This window comes from Hypanus sabinus, chromosome 1, assembly GCF_030144855.1.
Source record: "Hypanus sabinus isolate sHypSab1 chromosome 1, sHypSab1.hap1, whole genome shotgun sequence".
In the NCBI taxonomy this organism is placed as follows: Eukaryota; Metazoa; Chordata; class Chondrichthyes; order Myliobatiformes; family Dasyatidae; genus Hypanus; species Hypanus sabinus.
This window is the reverse complement of record NC_082706.1, coordinates 112489619-112507240: the sequence shown is the minus strand read 5'-3', so window position 1 is coordinate 112507240 and position 17622 is coordinate 112489619. Positions and strand designations below refer to the sequence as shown.

Here is a 17622-nt window from a genome sequence, read left to right as displayed (position 1 = left end):
TTGGACAGACATTTAAATCAGTATGGCATGAAAAGATATGATCCTAATTCAGGGTACTCCTAAAGACTGACAAAGGGATCAGTGCACATGTTCTGAGCAAAGTGGCATCTCTGCTCGAAACAACTCCTCGACACCATAAACAAGAGGTCCACAGACCATTCTGTTTTAGAATAGAGATGGAGAGTGACTAGACATTCATATTTAAAATAAATAAATTTGGAGCAGGAAATGGAAAAGCGAAACTGAAAACTCAGAAGAATCATGTAAATGGGAAGAAATTGAATAAATAGTGGAGTTGAATCAAAGTAAGAAGGTGGGACAAGAAAATAAAATGAAGGAACCACTTGGACAGAATCATGAAATTACAGCACAGCATTTGGCATACTGGCTCTACGTAAAACCAGTCCAATTGGTCCTACTCCTTTACCTGCTCCCAGACAAAGGCAATCAGCAACTGAAACAGGTAATTAATTTTGTAATTTATTCATAGACGTTATAGTACGGAAGTAGAAAACTACCATCTTAAATCATAAGTAAATATCTGAGGAATGTCAAAAATATATTTCGTACCAAAACAATTGACTAAAGACACATAGGATAATATTTCTGATACAAACGTAAACATTTCCCCACAGACATTCAGAAATGGATGTACAGTTACTCAACATGTATCAGATACCTGGCAGTTTTTTCATAAGTTTACATTTGTTTCTTATGCACGAAATTTATAAAATGATTTTAAAAATTAGCTCGACTACAATCCAAGGTCTTCTACACCTGCTTCTGGGAATGGAAAAATAATAATAATTTGTTTTGTATCAAATGTATCAATGATGCAAGTGCATTGTATTTGCAAATCACAAAAGTAAATATTAAAAGCCTTCTAGATTTGTCCTACTCATTACAAACTAATGAAAATCTAGTGAGTAGTTTGAACATCAGTTATTACACCAGTTTGGGTCCAATCCACAAAAAAAAAAGTTAGCAAAGAATAATACTGGCAAATGTTTTATAAAAGAGCAGTTTACAAATTCCAGCTCCCAACAGAGTACACAGTATTATAAACAGGATTAAAATGCAATACCATGAAAGGGCATTGTATTCATAGCAGCAAGGTGGTACAACATAACCATCACAATTTTCTACTGTTTCTAAAAAAAATCTCAATCACTTGATTTACACAGTACATCAATAAGAACAATCAAAATCCTTGAACATATAGCTTAAACTTTATCAGATCAGTAATAAGGACCGCAACAACTTTCTTGAAAGCAAATAGGAATGGTCAATAGATGCTAGTCTGAAATCCACGTCTTGAGAATGAACAAAACTAACAGTAAGAGATAGGTCTGCCAATGCTACTCAACACTGTTTGTTACAAAGATATACATTTTGAAAACTTGCTTGGAAAGATCATAAAATGAGATATGAAAAATGGAAATTGCAGCATTATTTTAATCTGTACTTCTCACAAATTTATCAAGTATTAGTTACAGAACAAAATACAAGGTTTAACATTTAACTATGATAATTACATATAAATTTTAAAAAATCCATTTTAGATCTGTTGTGTGATTTCAATCTATAGAAACAATTATTTAATATGTTTGTTAAAGTTTGCAATATACAAGTATATCCGCATATTAATCATTGTGTTAACTTATAAATTTTAACATTAATTGTATTCGGTATCTTATGCCCACCCATTTGTCTCCACTCCTCCCACTCTCAAAAATGAAAGTTGGCATTTAAACTTTACACACAAAAATTGATGCTCTGGTTTAGTTCACGCTGATTTGAAGAGAATCAATTCAAGATGTAAATCTTCTTCCTCTTTCATTGTTAAGAGTTTGCACTGTATTTTAGTGCAATAATTCACATTGTGTCCCTTATGCTACCCTCACTCAAAAGTATGTTTGTGGGAAATAATAAAATTATAAATTATTCTAAATTAAAAACAAACAGAAAGATAATTTGATGCCAAAAAATCCAGTCATTAACATTGATATATTTCAATGAGTTGACTTTTAATAACCAAGGCAGTTTAGTCTTATTTCATAAACCTGATAATAGTCAACTACCAATGTCAAGCTATCTAATTCTTAAACTAAAACCAGGAAATATTAGTTTTCAATCTGTGATGACTTTTATTTAAGTTTGATCTACGCAGACAGTACGACCCCAAATAGTTATCTTTTGTTTTTAATTATGTTGCAGTCTTTCTGCATTTTTATCTTCATTGAAATGAAAATTACTTTCTCCAAAGAGAACAGTAAAAATTGGATGGAAAAAGTATGTTCAAGGATAATGCCATACCACATTTCTTTAAATCCATCTGATTTGCTCCACAGAGTCCAGAATGAGGGAGACAATTGAGGGATATCTATGGGATTTATTCAGATGTCAGCTGCTAATGAATGAAAACAAGAATGGTAGTCAATGGAAGTCAGCTTTTTCCTATTCAAGAGGAAGGGTTGAACAACTTGCCATTACATCCAGGCAATGAGTACTAGAAATGAAAAAGATGTGTTCCATGTGCAATCAAATATTAAACAAGAATGATGATGATGTAAACATAAAATTCATTTAAGCTTGCCTTTAAATCCCACCAGTACGAAGTTTGTTTACGAATTCCAAAGTAGTCATGACTACCATTCAGTTTAGTATTTAATCTGTTTAAGGCAATGCGTATTTTGTGCAACTGGTTATTTTAATACATCATACCTGATTTACATCTTCCTGGACTGTGGTGAGCAGAGACCAGAAAACAATAATCAAAGGATGGGATAGGAATAATAGCAAAAGATGGGATAGGAGGTACAAGAGACTGCAGATGCTGGTATCTGGAACAACAGAATATTTGTTTAACTCAGCAGCTCAAGTACAGGTCTTGATGCAGGGTTTTGACCCCAAATGATGATGATTCCTTTGCACCTGTGCCCATCCCCGACAAAGATGCCACTTGAACTACTAAGTTCCTCCAGTAGACAGTTCGAATTAATTTAGGCAGTCAAACCTCTGAACATTAAAAACAATGTATTTTTCAGTGATTTAGAAATGAATGTGACTAAATGCAACCCAAATCTTAACCATGCATTATCCAACTGTAATTTTAAGCTTGTCAATGCTTTGTTATATTTTCCTATCCTTCCAAATATTTTATTTTTCAGGTGGGTTTGCATAGGCAAGAATACATCTGTTATCATTGCTGATTTTCCTACAGTGTGATTATGCACTTTCTTTAGCTATTAGAGGTGAATTGAGGAATGGAGTTGAGGCATGGTGAGAGGGGTTAATGTTAAGTAGTTGGTCATAGTTATTCATTAGTGAAAAGACTGGAGGATTTGGTGAGATGGGGTGGATGGACTTTGTCAGTGCAAAGGAGGTATTGGGTGCTGAGGAACAACAGCAAGTTGGCTGCTGCTAAAGTTCAGAAAAAAGAAATTAAAGCACCTACACGGAATTCAATGCTGCATACATGGTCCAGGAAAGCTGTTTAATTCAATGGGGTTGAGAGCCATCATCTTTTGGTAGAGATAGACTATCAATTCTATTTGTAGTTATTAAATATTCAATGGCAACAATTTAAAATTAGGAGAGGTAACAATTGTGCCTTTGCCTATCAATTATGTTATTTGGAACTTTATCAAAGTAATCTGATTCTCTTTTGTGGGAACCTGCTCTGCATAAATTAACTGAACTCGTAACTGCCAGTCAAAAACTAAAAGATAATGTTGTTTTGTCATTCAGCACAAATAAAATCTGGAGTTACAAGATACACTATTATAATGTTAACAAATGAAAAAGCAACACGACTATGTCTGAAAATAGAGAAAAAAAACTTTTAAAAGTTCTTAAGTTGTTTTATAGTGTGACTCAATCAACTATTGGCTATAATCAGTTTCGTTACTTAGGGAAGGACTAAAATCTACAAAACATGTTACTTAAAACAAAAGGATTAAAAACATGCGGAATGTTTTCTTATAATAAAAATAGAGGGGAAGCACAGTTCAGCTGATCTATACTGGAAGTCTGTCTGGCAGGTGCTACCTCTTTTTAAAAAGTGGAATTAAACATTGATAAATTGAACACAATACACAATAGACATTAAAGATAGTATTATAATACTGGTTCTTCATTGAGTTCAGTTTTGACATTAGTCTGTCCTTTGCTAAACTCTATCATGATCAAAATAACTGCGTTTGTTCTGCTATTGACTACTGTACCTGAAATTTGCTATCTACAGATTCTTCTACCTAAACATTTACAGGAATAACTAGACCCATATTTTTAAAATATAAAATGTTTTCAGTAGTTCCTTTGTATCTTATCTAAGTATCTGAAACAATGATAGTTTGAGATTGAAAATCCTCCATTTGTTTTCCTTTTGACATCAATAAATTTTAAATTATGAATTAATTCTAAAAGTATAGTTTTGTCCTCTTACTTTACAAAAATCTATATCAACTGACAGCAAGTGATAAATCCTACCAAGCCAAACCAAGCATGGCTCCTAATTTTCCTTTTAGTAAGTGGTAGGAGGGAGTAAACATGTTTCTGGATCCTAAAGTGCAAATTTTGTGTTAAGCTACTAACAGGACACAATAATAAAATGTGATATAGGGCAGAACGCAATCCAAAGATACAGGGGACAATACAGGAGGCTCTTGCACTTTGCATGTGGTATTAATCCTAAAACAGCCTATTTAATCCATTAAGAATAATACCGTCTTATCATCGGTTTGTTAGACCTTCAATAACTTGTGGAAATAAATTTAACAAAAGCTTTTCCTGTAAAAGAAAAATACAAGTTCTTGATCAGCCTAAAAAGAACAAAAAATCCATGTTATGTTTGAAAAATGTCTTATCCTGGAGTAGCAGCTTCAATGCCATTTGTTAGTATCCTGTAAATTCTTACTGAGTGAAAATAACAATTCCAGAAATTTATTATATTGAAAAAAGAGACACTAGTCATGGACATGTTGAGACAAAGGGCATGTTTCTCTTCTGCACAAGTCAATGACTATAACAGTCAATGTTTCCACATCTTACTGCACATCAGGCAAGGAGAACTCTCAATGAAGCTGGGATCAATAAATAATACTGAAACAAACTCCATTTTTGTTCCACACCTTATCTTGTCTCTCCTCTATTATACTGTGTTCTCCACAAATGGTGCTTTGAATATAAAGATGTGCTCACAAGCCGAATTTGTCCATTGCAGAAAGGGTTTCAAGTTGTGCTGTCTTTAACTGACAAGGCCTTGAGTGAGATGAACCTCGATACAATTGCTCTGCATCCAGACATGAGATGTGCATGTTTGTGTAACTAATGAATAATTCTCATACATAGTACTGATGATACTCTTCAGTAAAATGATCTATCATCTGTCACGGCAATGAACGGTAAGCTGTGGGTGCTGCCATCTTTGCTTGTACTTTTCTTCTTGTTCCAGGTTGTCAATAACCCCGAACCTTTGCTGGAATCAGCAACTTTCCTGCTGTTCTCTTTATCACTGCCAGAGAAGATGCTTGTCGAGGACATTGTACCTAGAAGTGATTTCCTGTCTGCCTGGAAGAAAGAATAAGTAGAATGAGTAGTAACCTACTAAATGAAAAGTCTGCCATAGGGTACAGACTCTCAATTTAGTACAGCAGAACCATTTTCAAAAATGGCCTTTGAAACTAGATTAAAAGATTGTTAGGTAGCACTTAAGGTTAAGAGGTACAATGCACTAATTATGTTGCATAGACTACTTCAATAGGTGCATTTAATGTCAGAGAAATGTATACAATATACATCCTAAAATAATAATTCTTCTTATTACTACTTATTCTACTTAACAGTCCCTACTGATTTTAGCCACGAGGAGATAAGAAACATAGAGCAGGAGTGGGATACCAGCCTCACAAGCAAGCTCCGCATTTAATATGATCATGGCTGTTATGAAGCAAACACGAGGAAATCTGCAGATGCTGGAAATTCAAGCAACACACACAAAATGCTGTTGGAACGCAGCAGGCCAGGCAGCATCTATAGGAGGAAGCACTGTCGACGTTTCGGGCTGAGACCCTTCGTGAGTCCTGACGAAGGGTCTCAGCCCCAAATGTTGACAGTGTTTCTTCCTATAGATGCTGCCTGGCCTGCTGTGTTCCACCCGCATTTTGTGTGTGATGGCTGTTAAGACCCAGGTCTCATCTCCTGTTCTAAACCGGGTCTTTCCCTGAACTCCCTGAACTTTCAAAAGTCTCTCAATGTGCTCTTTAAACAGCCCAGTGATCAAGCCTCCATAATCCTCTGGGGCAAAGATTTCCAGTGATTCACCATCCTCTGCAATCAGTAATTACAGCATTAGGGAGCAGTCATTTAAAAAGAAATACTCGGGAACAGTATCCCCTCACTCAAAATTTTCCCACCTGTAGAAACATCTTGACATCTATCCTATCATGGTCCCCAATGATTTTACACGTTTCAATAAGCTCAACTCTTATTCTTTTCAATTCCAAAGAATAGACATCAAAAATATTAGCTGCTCATGATAGGATGACTCCCTCATCAAAATCAGGATCAGATTAATATCACTGGGATATGTCATGAAATTTTGTTATGGGAATTAACTTGGTAAATCACTTTTGGATTGCTTTCAATGTGTTACGTACTCGTGATACATGACAGTGGTACCCTTGTCACGTGACTGGGGTTGAAGCTATACTGGACTTGAGGTGATGGTCTTGTGATGGTGGAGTGACGTCATTTTCCTGCCAGTAGAGATCATGTGACAGGTTTTATTTTAAACAGGTTATAAAAGGTAGACCCCACCCTGTGAGGAGGGGCAGTTCGTGGCTGGATTTGCCAAGTTGACTTCATGCCACTGCGTGATTTAAGTAATGACGCAGTTTAGTTGAAAGATGAAGTTTTATCTAATGCCTAAAGTTTAAAAGGTTATTGCCAGCAGGTTCTTTACGATTCTGCTAGTTCGAGAAATTAGTGGAGAGTGAAGATCGAAGTTCGGGAGCTAAAGATCGAGGAGAATCGCCTTCTACGGTGAAACGGGTTTCGACCTTTGTTTGATCCTTATTTGGAAGGATTTCGTTGACTATCTTCACGTTAATCCCTGGGGTTTACCAGAAAGGATTGAAGGTAGTGAGGAAGGAAAGGTCAGTGCCTTTAAGCCGTTTCGTTTCGTAAATTCTTCGTGGGAAGTTCGACGTCGGGGATCGAAGCAAAGCGGCGTGAAAGAGAATTTAAATCGTCTTATAAAGTCTCTCCTTTTAAATGGACTGTGAGCATATCGAACTTTTGGCAATACCACTTTAAAGAACTGTTTTTGCAACATCGCTTTAAGAACTGTTCAAGCTGCCGCACAGCAGCTGTTTCCGGTTACGTTAGTGTTGGGGGGTTTGTTTTCTGTGTTTAATAAACGTGTTGTTTGTTATAAAAAACCCTTGCCAAACTCATATATTTATTGTTGCCTGAATACGTAACAAATGTCACTGTATTTTTGCTTAAATAAGAGGACCAAGACATTGCATGTTATTCCAGGTGCGGCCATACTAGCACTGTATATGATTATAATAAAATCTCCTCATTTATACAAACCCTTTAGCAAAAAAATGTCCATATGTAATTTGTTTTCCTGATTACTTGCTATACCCTTCCTGCTAACTTTTTGCAAGCAACGCACACAAAATGCTGGAGGAACTCAGCAGGATAGGCAGCATCTATGGAAAAGAGTACAGTCGACGCTTCGGACTGAGACCCTTTGGCAGGACTCTTTTCCATAGATGCTGCCTGGCCTGCTGAGTTCCTCCAGCATTTTGTGTGTTGCTTGGATTTCCAGCATCTGCAGATTTGCTCATTTGTAACTTTTTACAATTCCTGCAGAAGTACACCAAGATGCCTATATTTCATTTGTGTGTAAACTTTCATCAGTTAGAGAACATCTATGGTTTTTCTCCATCAGGATAACTCGGCAATGCCAATTTGGTAGAGATCCTGCAATCAACTTAGATAGTATTCCCACAGGGAGAATTAACATAAGACCATAAGACAAAGGAGCAGAAGTCAGCCATTCGGCCCATCGAGACTGCTCCGTCATTTCATCATGAGCTGATCCAATCTCCTCTTTAGTCCCATTCCCCCGCCTTATCACCATAACCTTGGTTGCTCTGACTACTCAGATACCTATCAATCTCTGCCTTAAATACACTCAACGATTTGGCCTCCACTGCCACCCGTGGCAACAAATTCCATAGATTCACCACCCTCTGGCTAAAATTTTTTTTCCCATCTCTGTTCTGAATAGGCGCCCTGCAATCCTTAAGTCATGCCCTCTTGTACTACACTCCCCCACCATGGGAAACAACTTTGCCACATCCACTCTGTCCATGCCTTTCAACATTCGAAATGTTTCTGTGAGGTCCCCCCTCATTCTTCTAAACTCCAAGGAGTACAGTCCAAGAGCGGTCAAACGTTCTTCATATGTTAACCCTCTCATTCCCAGAATCATTCTAGTGAATCTTCTCTGAACCCTCTCCAACATCAGCACATCCTTTCTTAAATAAGAAGCCCAAAATTGCACACAGTATTCCAAGTGAGGTCTTACCAGTGCCTTATACAGGCTCAACATCACATCCCTGCTCCGATACTCTATTCCTCTAGAAACGAATGCCAACATTGCATTCGCCTTCTTCACCACCGACTCAACCTGGAGGTTAACATTAAGGGTATCCTCCACGATGACTCCCAAGTCCCGTTGCATCTCAGAATTTTGAATTCTCTCCCCATTTAAATAATAGTTTGCCCATTTATTTCTTCTACCAACATGCATGACCATACACTTTCCAACATTGTAATTCATTTGCCACTTCTTTGCCTATTCCCCCAATCTATCCAAGTTTCTCTGCAGATTCTGTTTTCTCAGCACTACCGGCCCCTCCACCTATCTTTGTATCATCACTGAACTTAGCCACAAAGCCATAATCCATATCCAAATCATTGATATACTATGTAAAAAGAAGTGGCCCCAACATGGACCTCTGTGGAACACCACTGGTAACTGGCAGCCAACCAGAATGGGATCCCTTTATTTCCACTCTCTGTTTCCTGCCAATCAACCAACGCTCTATCCATGTATGTAACTTTCCCATAATTCCATGGGCTCTTATCTTGTTTAGCAGCCTCATGTGCGGCACCTTGTCAATATTGAGGGAAGGTTTGGCTTGTGGTATTCCCAAGTTCAGAAAGTTTTTAGAGTTTATTGCATGTCTGCCTTCTTTTCATGTCTTCCCGAACTTACTTATTCTACATGCACACTCCCAAAAAGTAAAAGTTTGAATATGGCACACTCAACCTTACTTTACTTTAACTTTACTTTTAATAGGGAAGATCAGAGTTCAACCAAATAAAATCAAGATCTGACACCAAGCAAGGATCAATTAGCAGCAGAAGTGGGAAGTCATCCTGATTGTTTTTTCCCATCTCATCATTATTGCTTTGGAAGACCGCTAAAGCATTGTGAAAGATACTAACTGTAGATGAGGACCAAAGTGTCCATGGTAGGACATTCTAGAACTCTGAAATTATATGGATTAACAGATATTCATTAAAAATGAGAATTAGTTTTCAGGAAATAAAACCTGTTCACAATTCAGCTTCGACTAATATTTCAAGGACCTCAAAATCAGTCATTTGGTGTGGTACATTCTGATTCTGTGCTATTGCAACTGTGCAGGAAATGACAACAAATAAATGTTCATATTCATGAATGTGGCGATGCAGCATTCTGACTGGCTGCATCACCATTTGGTATGGGGGGGACTACTGCACTGGATCAAAGTAATTGGTACAGATCCTTGCTCCAAGTTTCTCATAAAAGTAATTAACTCTGGAGTGCCTACATGTGGTGATATCCTAATTGTACTATTGACTTACACAACTATCAACTCACCATTTATCATGAAAAGTCACATCTAATAGTAAACACTTACGTTATTCTGGTGTTCAAAAGTATTCAGCGTTATTACACCAATCTTGACACTCTCTGTGCTGATAGTTTTCAGTAACTGAACAACTTCAGAATGCTTGGACCACTTGCAATCCTGTTCATTCACTGAGACAATGTAGTCACCTTCTCGAAGACCGGCTTTCTGAAAAAATTTCATCAGTCTCAGTTCATCTCCCATTACAAGAATGCAGTACAAATATCACAAGGAAATACACAGAGTATTCTCCAGACAGGCCAAAACATTCTAAGCCAGGAGCTGTAATTCATAAGGCCACACTTTTAACTCCTTTTAAATGTCACCTCTGTCAAGGAAAAAGGACAATTTCCCACAGGAAGAACACTTAAAGCCATCTTCTTCAAGGTCAATCAATGCTTGTCTTGCAATAAAACACTTATGAGGTGTAAATTAAAAACATCTTGTAGCAGATGTTAACAAAAAACTCACTCTCTTGCTCAGCTCTAAATTGTATCAGAAGCAATCTGTGAACAGATTTTAATACTTGCCACCAACTCAATATAAGTTTGTTCTGCAAGGTTAGTAAGTAATAGAAGTAGTAAAATAATTAAAACATTACCTCTTCACACTCAAAAACATTTAAGAGAGGAATTAGGACTAATTTGATTGCTTGCTAAGAATTAGCATGGAGGCTAAGGGTTGAATGGCCTCCTACAGTGTCCATAAGACCATTATGACCTAACAGCAGAATTAGGCCATTCTGCCCATCGGGTCTACACCATTCCATCATGGTTGATCCCATATTCCACTCAACCCCATATACCTGCCTTTTCACCATATCCTCTGATGTCCTGACCCACCAGAAAACTATCAACTTCCACTTTAAATACACCCACGGACTAGACCTCCACACAGTCTGAAGCAAAAAATTCCACAGATTCACTACTCTCTGGTAAAAAAAATTCTTCTTTTCCTCTGTTTTAAAGGGTTGCTCCCCACCCCCAATTTTAAGGCTGTGCCCACAGCATCAGAATTATCCTCTCCACATCCACCCTATCTGATCTTTTCAACATTTGGTAGGTTTCAATGAGATTCCCCCCTGCATTGTTCTAAATTCCAGTGAGTACAGGCCTAAAGCTGCCAAATGCTGCTCATATGTTAACCTCTTCATTCCTGGAATCATCCTTGTGAACCTCCTCTAAACTCTCTCCAATGACAACATATCTTTTCTGAGACATGGAGCCCAAAACTGTTGACAATATCCCAAGTGCGGGCTGAATAGTGTTTTATAAAGCCTCAGTATTATCTCCTTGCTTTTACATTCGACTCCCCTTGAAATAAATGCCAACATTTTGCATTCGCCTTCTTTACCACAGACTCAACCTTTAAATTAATCTTCTGGTAGTCTTGCATGAGGACTCTCAAGTCACTTTGCACCTCTGATGTTTGAATTTTCTCCTCATTTAAACAATAGTCTGCACTATTGTTCCTTTTACCAAAATGCATTATCATACATTTCTCAACACTGTACTCCATCTGCCACTTTTTTGTCTAAGATCTACTGCAATCGCAATACTTCCTCAGCACTACCCATCTCTTCACCTATCTTTGTATCATTCACAAACTTTGCTACAAAGCCATCAATTCCATTATTTAAATCATTGACGAACAATATGAAAAGTAGCTATCCTAATACCAACCCCTGAGGAACACCACTAGTCACTGGCAGTCATCCAGAAAAGGCTCCCTTCATTCCCACTCGCTGCAACTGCCTGTCAGCCATTCCCCTATCCATGCCTGTATCTTTCCTGTAACGTCATAGGATTTCATCTTGTTAAGCAGCCTCATGTGAAGCACCTTATCAAATGCCTTCTGAAAATCCAAGTAAATGACATCCACTGTCTCTCTTTTGTCTACCCTGCTTGTTACTTCTTCAAAGAATTCTATCAGATTTGTCAGGCAAGATTTCCCTTGACAGAAACCATTAGCCTCCAAGTACCCCAAAATCGCATTCTCAATAATGGACTCTAACACTTTTTCATCCACTGAAGTTAGGCTATAGTTTCTTTTCTTTTCCCTTCCTCCCTTCTTAAAGAGTAGAGTGAAATTTGAAATTTTCCAGTCCTCAGAAGCTATGCCTGAATCAAAGGATTCTTGAAAGATCATGACCAATGCATCTCTTCAGCAACTTCTTTCAGGACTCTGGGATGTAGTCCATCTGGTTCAGGTGACTTATCCACTTTAAGACCTTTCAGTTTGCCTAGACTTTTTACTTTGTAAAAGCAATGGCACTCACTCCTGCTTCCTGATACTCATGGACCTCTGACACACTGCTAGTGTCTTCCATAGTGAAGACTCATGCAAAGTACTCATTAAGTTCATCCGCCATTTCTTTGTCCCCCATTACTACCTCATCAGCATCATTTTCCAGCAGTCATAATAACTTCTTTATTATTATTATTCAGCGTGACAACAGTAAATTAATGGAAGGTATTCTAAGGGAGAGGATATATAAACATTTGGATAGATATGGCCTGGTTTGGAATAGTCATGTGCCCATGACAACATGAGTTTGTGCATGGTAGGTCATGTCTAACCAATCTTATAGAGCCTTCAAAGAGGTTACCAGGAAAGTTGATGAAGGAAAGGCAATGGATGTTGTCTACATGGATTTTAGCAAGGCCTTTGACAAATTCCCACACAGGAGGCTGGTCAAGGAAGTTTAGTCACTTGGCATTAATGATGAAATAATTAACTGGATTCAACATTGGCTTAGTGACAGAAGCCAGAGAATAGTAGTAGACTCTCTGACTCTCTGACTGAAGCCCTGTAGCTACTGATGTGCCACAGGGATCAGCACTGGGTCCATTGTTGTTTGTCATCTATATTAATTTGGATGATAATGTACGAAATGGGATCAGCACGTTTGTGGATGACACCAAGAGGGGGGTCACAGTGAATAGTGAGGAAGGCCAACAAAGCATGCAGCAGGATCTGGACCAGATAAATAATGGCAAATGGAATTTAATGCAGACTATTACACTTTGGGAGGACCAACCAGGGTAGGTCTTACATGGTGAGCAGAAGAGCACTAAAGAGTGCAATAGAACTAAGGGATCTGGGAATACAGATCTGTAATTCCATATAAGTGGCATCACAGGTGGGGAGAACGGGAAAGAGAGCTTTTGGCAAATTAATCTTTATAAATTATAGTACTGAGTACAGGAGTTAGGATGTTATGTTGAAGTTGTATAACTCTGGTGAGGCCAAATCTGGAATATTATGTGTAGTTCTGGTCACTTATCTATAGGAAAAATATCATTAAGATTGAAAGAGTACAAAGAAAATTTACAAGGATGTTGTCAAGTCTTGAGGACTTGAGTTATAGGGAAAGGTTGGAGTGTAAGAGAATGAGCATTTTCTAGTCATACTTTAATACAGAATTACATTACGAGACATTAAATAACATTTATGAAGAACTTATAAAACGCTAATCAACATACCACTGAACCATTTCTTACAGGATGGAGTTATGACAAAACATGGAAGATGGTGTGCCAGTGTTCAATACTGTTAATATTCCAGTAGCAGCAATACAGGGAGAATAAGGGGAAACCAAAAGGCCATATCTGTACTTTCAAAATCTAAATAGAAATTTCTGGGAATATTGAGCAGCTCAAGCAATGTTTGCAGAAAGAGAAATGTAGTGTTTCAGGTCAATGCCATTTCTGTTGACAGCTGGTTCCACATTCGCACCACCCTCTGAGAAAAGGTGGATGAGCTTAGAGCATGGATTGGTACATGGAAATATGATGTAGTAGCTACTAGTGAAACATGGTTGCAGGAGGGGTGTGATTGCCAACTAAATATTCCTGGATATCGTTGCTTCAGGTGTGATAGAAACGGAGGGGCAAGAGGAGGAGGTGTTGCATTGCTTGTCCGAGAAAATATTACAGCGGTGCTTTGGCAGGATAGATTAGAGGGCTCATCTAGGGAGACTACTTGGGTGGAATTGAGGAATAGGAAAGGTGTAGTAACACTTACAGGGGTGTATTATAGACCCCCTAATGGGGAGCGAGAATTGGAGGAGCAAATTTGCAAGGAGATAGCAGATATTTGTAGTAAGCACAGGGTTGTGATTGTGGGAGATTTTAATTTTCCACACATGGACTGGTAAGCCCGTAAAAGGGATGGATGGTTTGGAGTTTGTAAAATGTGTGCAGGATAGTTTTTTGCAGCAATATATAGAGGAACCAACTAGAGAAGGGGCAGTGTTGGATCTTCTGTTAGGGAATGAAATAGGTCAGGTGACGGAGGTACGTGTTGGAGAGCACTTCAGGTCCAGTGATCACAATGCCATTAGTTTCAATATAATTATGGAGAAGGATAGGACTGGACCCAGGGTTGAGATTTTTGATTGGAGAAAGGCTAACTTTGAGGAGATGCAAAAGGATTTAGAAGGAGTGGATTGGGACAATTTGTTTTATGGGAAGGATGTAATAGCGAAATGGCGGTCATTTAAAGGTGAAATCTTGAGGGTACAGACTCTTTATGTTCCTGTTAGGTTGAAAGGAAAGGTTAAAAGATTGAGAGAGCCATGGTTTTCAAGGGATATTGGAAACATGGTTAGGAAAAACAGAGATATCTACATTAAATATAGGCAGCATGGAGTAAATGAAGTGCTCGAGGAATTTAAAGAATGTAAGAAGAATCTTAAGAAAGAAATTAGAAAAGCCAAAAGAAGATACAAGGTTGCTTTGGCAAGTAAGGTGAAAATAAATCCGAAGGGTTTCTAGATTTATATTAATAGCAAAAGGATATTGAGGGATAAAATTGGCCTCTTAGAGAATCAGAGTGGACAGCTATGTGTGGAGCCGCAAGAGATGGGGGAGATTTTGAACAATTTCTTTTCTTCAGTATTCACTAAGGAGAAGGATATTGAATTGTGTAAGGTAAGAGAAACAAGTAGGGAAGTTATAGAAACAATGACAATTAAAGAGGAGGAAGTACTGGTGCTTTTAAGGAATAAAAGTGGATAAATCTCCACATCCTTACAGGATATTCCCTAGGACTTGAGGGAAGTTGGTGTAGAAATAGCAGGGGCTCTGACAGAAATATTTCAAATGTCATTAGAAACGGAGATGGTGCCGGAGGATTGGCATATTGCTCATGTGGTTCCATTGTTTAAAAAAGGGTTCTAAGAGTAAACCTAGCAATTATAGGCCTGTCAGTTTGACATCAGTGGTAGGTAAATTAATGGAAAGTATTCTTAGGGATGGTATATATAATTATCTGGATACACAGAGTCTGATTAGGAATAGTCAGCATGGATTTGTGCATGGAAGGTCATGTTTGACAAATCTTATTGAATTTTTTGAAGAGGTTACGAGGAAAGTTGACAAGGGTAAAGCAGCGGATGTTGTCTATATGGACTTCAGTAAGGCCTTTGACAAGGTTCCGCACGGAAGGTTACTTAGGAATTGTTAGGTATTAATATTGAAGTAGTGAAATGAATTCAACAGCGGCTGGATGAGAGATGCCAGAGAGTAGTGGTGGATAACTGTTTGTCAGGTTGGAGGCTGGTGACTAGTGGTATGCCTCAGGGATCTGTATTGGGTCCAATGTTGTTTGTCATATACATTAATGATCTGGATGATGGGGTGGTAAATTGGATTAGTAAGTATGCAGATGATACTAAGGTAGGAGGCATTGTGGATAATGAAGTAGGTTTTCAAAGCTTGCAGAGAGATTTAGGCCAGTTAGAAGAGTGGGCTGAACAATGGCAGATGGAGTTTAATGCTGATAAGTGTGAGATGCTACATTTTGGTGGGAATAATCCATATAGGACATACATGGTAAATGGTAGGGCATTGAAGAATGCAGTAGAACAGAGTGATCTAGAAATAATGAAAGTGAAATCTCATGTGGATAGGGTGGTGAAGAAAGATTTTGGTATGCTGGCCTTTATAAATCAGAGCATTGAGTACAGGAGTTGGGATGTAATATTAAAATTGTACAAGGCGTAGGTAAGGCCGAATTTGGAGTATTGTGTACAGTTCCGGTCACCAAATTATAGGAAAGATATCAACAAAATAGAGAGTACAGAGAAGATTTACTAGAATGTTACCTGTGTTTCAGCACCTAAGTTACAGGGAAAGGTTGAACAAGTTAGGTCTTTATTCTTTGGAGCGTAGAAGGCTGAGGGGGGACTTGATAGAGGTATTTAAAATAATGAGGGGGATAGATTGGGTTGACGTAGATAGGTTTTTTCCATTGAGAGTAGGGGAGATTCAAACAAGAGGACAAGATTTGAGAGATAGGGGGCAAAAGTTTAAGGGTAACACGAGGGGGAATTTCTTTACTCAGAGAGTGGTAGCTGTGTGGAATAAGCTTCCAATAGAAGGGGTAGAGGCATGTTCGGTACTGTTATTTTAAGTAAAATTGGATAGGTATATGGATAGGAAAGGAATGGAGGGTTATGGGCTGAATGCGGGCCAGTGGGACTAGGTGAGAGTAAACGTTCGGCATGGACTAGAAGGGCCGAGATGGCCTGTTTCCGTGCTGTAATTGTTATATGGTTATAAAGAAGTTCCCTTCAGGTTTCCTTAAATGTAATTAGTTGCTTGTGTACAAGTCTGAAAGATGTTGAGTTTTTTTAATATTTGGTTACTTATCTTATCACAAAGCAGGAATAGAAATCCAAAGAATTATATAACATCAATAATTTGGTGGTAAGAATGCTTACATCTGCACAGCCATCAGGGACTACTCCTGCAATAAGGACAGGAGAATCACCACGCAGGGTGAATCCAAATCCCTTATCACTTTTCTCAAGATGAATTTCTCTGACAGAGCTCCAACGATTCTTGATGGAGAAAACTGACAATGGACCCTACAAAGGGAAGAAACGGAAATTAAGAAAACGGCAAGGAATCATTTTTAGGTGCACACAGAGAGATCTTCCATTACTGCTTTGATAGTTAACACATGAGATGAATTTGTGTTTCAGATGTCTTACTTCCATCTCTTTTACTTTATGATAAAAGTAATTATGATAATAGTAACTTTATGCTATAAGACAAAGTGAGACCTCCTTATTCCCCCCAAATGGAAGTGTTTCATTGTTAGATAATGGAGTTAGAGAATTAACCTAATATCTATGTTGTACATTTGGTCATGGAATAACCTAGGTAACAAAAGAAAATAAAAACAGCACAAACCTGGAATCAAGTTTTGATTTAAAACATAATCCTCAAATTCAGCCATGTAATTGTGGAAAAGTCTCATATTATGCCTTACAGTGCCAAAATTTGGAGAAGTGCAAACAAGAAATCAAAAAGTTTATCAAAATGCTTTCCCCTTTCAATTGATTCAATAAGTGATAGCAATTTTTATTTATGCTAACTTTATTTGATGCGCAATTGTACAATGGCAAAATACTGAGGATGCTCAAGATCTAAATATAAAATAGATATTACGAGAAATGCTTAGCAACTCAATATTTACAGAAAGAAAAACATAACGTTTCACGCCAGTGGCCATTCACCAATTCTGATAGGAGGTCATCTACCTGAAATACCTCTTTTCTCTCTTTACAGATGCTACTTGACATAATGAGTATCTTCAGCAATTTCATTTCATACTTCAATACAAATTACAT

The 17622-nt window shown here is 37.9% G+C and overlaps 1 protein-coding gene across 2 annotated transcripts in view; it reads right to left on the bottom strand.

The window, feature by feature from the left end:
- Window positions 1-476: 476 nt before the first annotated feature.
- The window catches only part of rhpn1 (rhophilin, Rho GTPase binding protein 1), an 88967-nt gene continuing 71821 nt past the window's right edge, over window positions 477-17622 (bottom strand). The window contains exons 13-15 of one of the 2 annotated variants that reach the window (XM_059974628.1): window positions 16708-16854; window positions 9990-10148; window positions 477-5571 (exon numbers count right to left, since the gene is read on the bottom strand). In XM_059974628.1, the coding sequence (XP_059830611.1) occupies window positions 5368-5571; window positions 9990-10148; window positions 16708-16854 (510 nt within the window). In that variant the 3' untranslated portion in view covers window positions 477-5367. The remainder of the gene's footprint in view (window positions 5572-9989; window positions 10149-16707; window positions 16855-17622) is intronic. The other variant, XM_059974634.1, reaches the window with a different exon arrangement.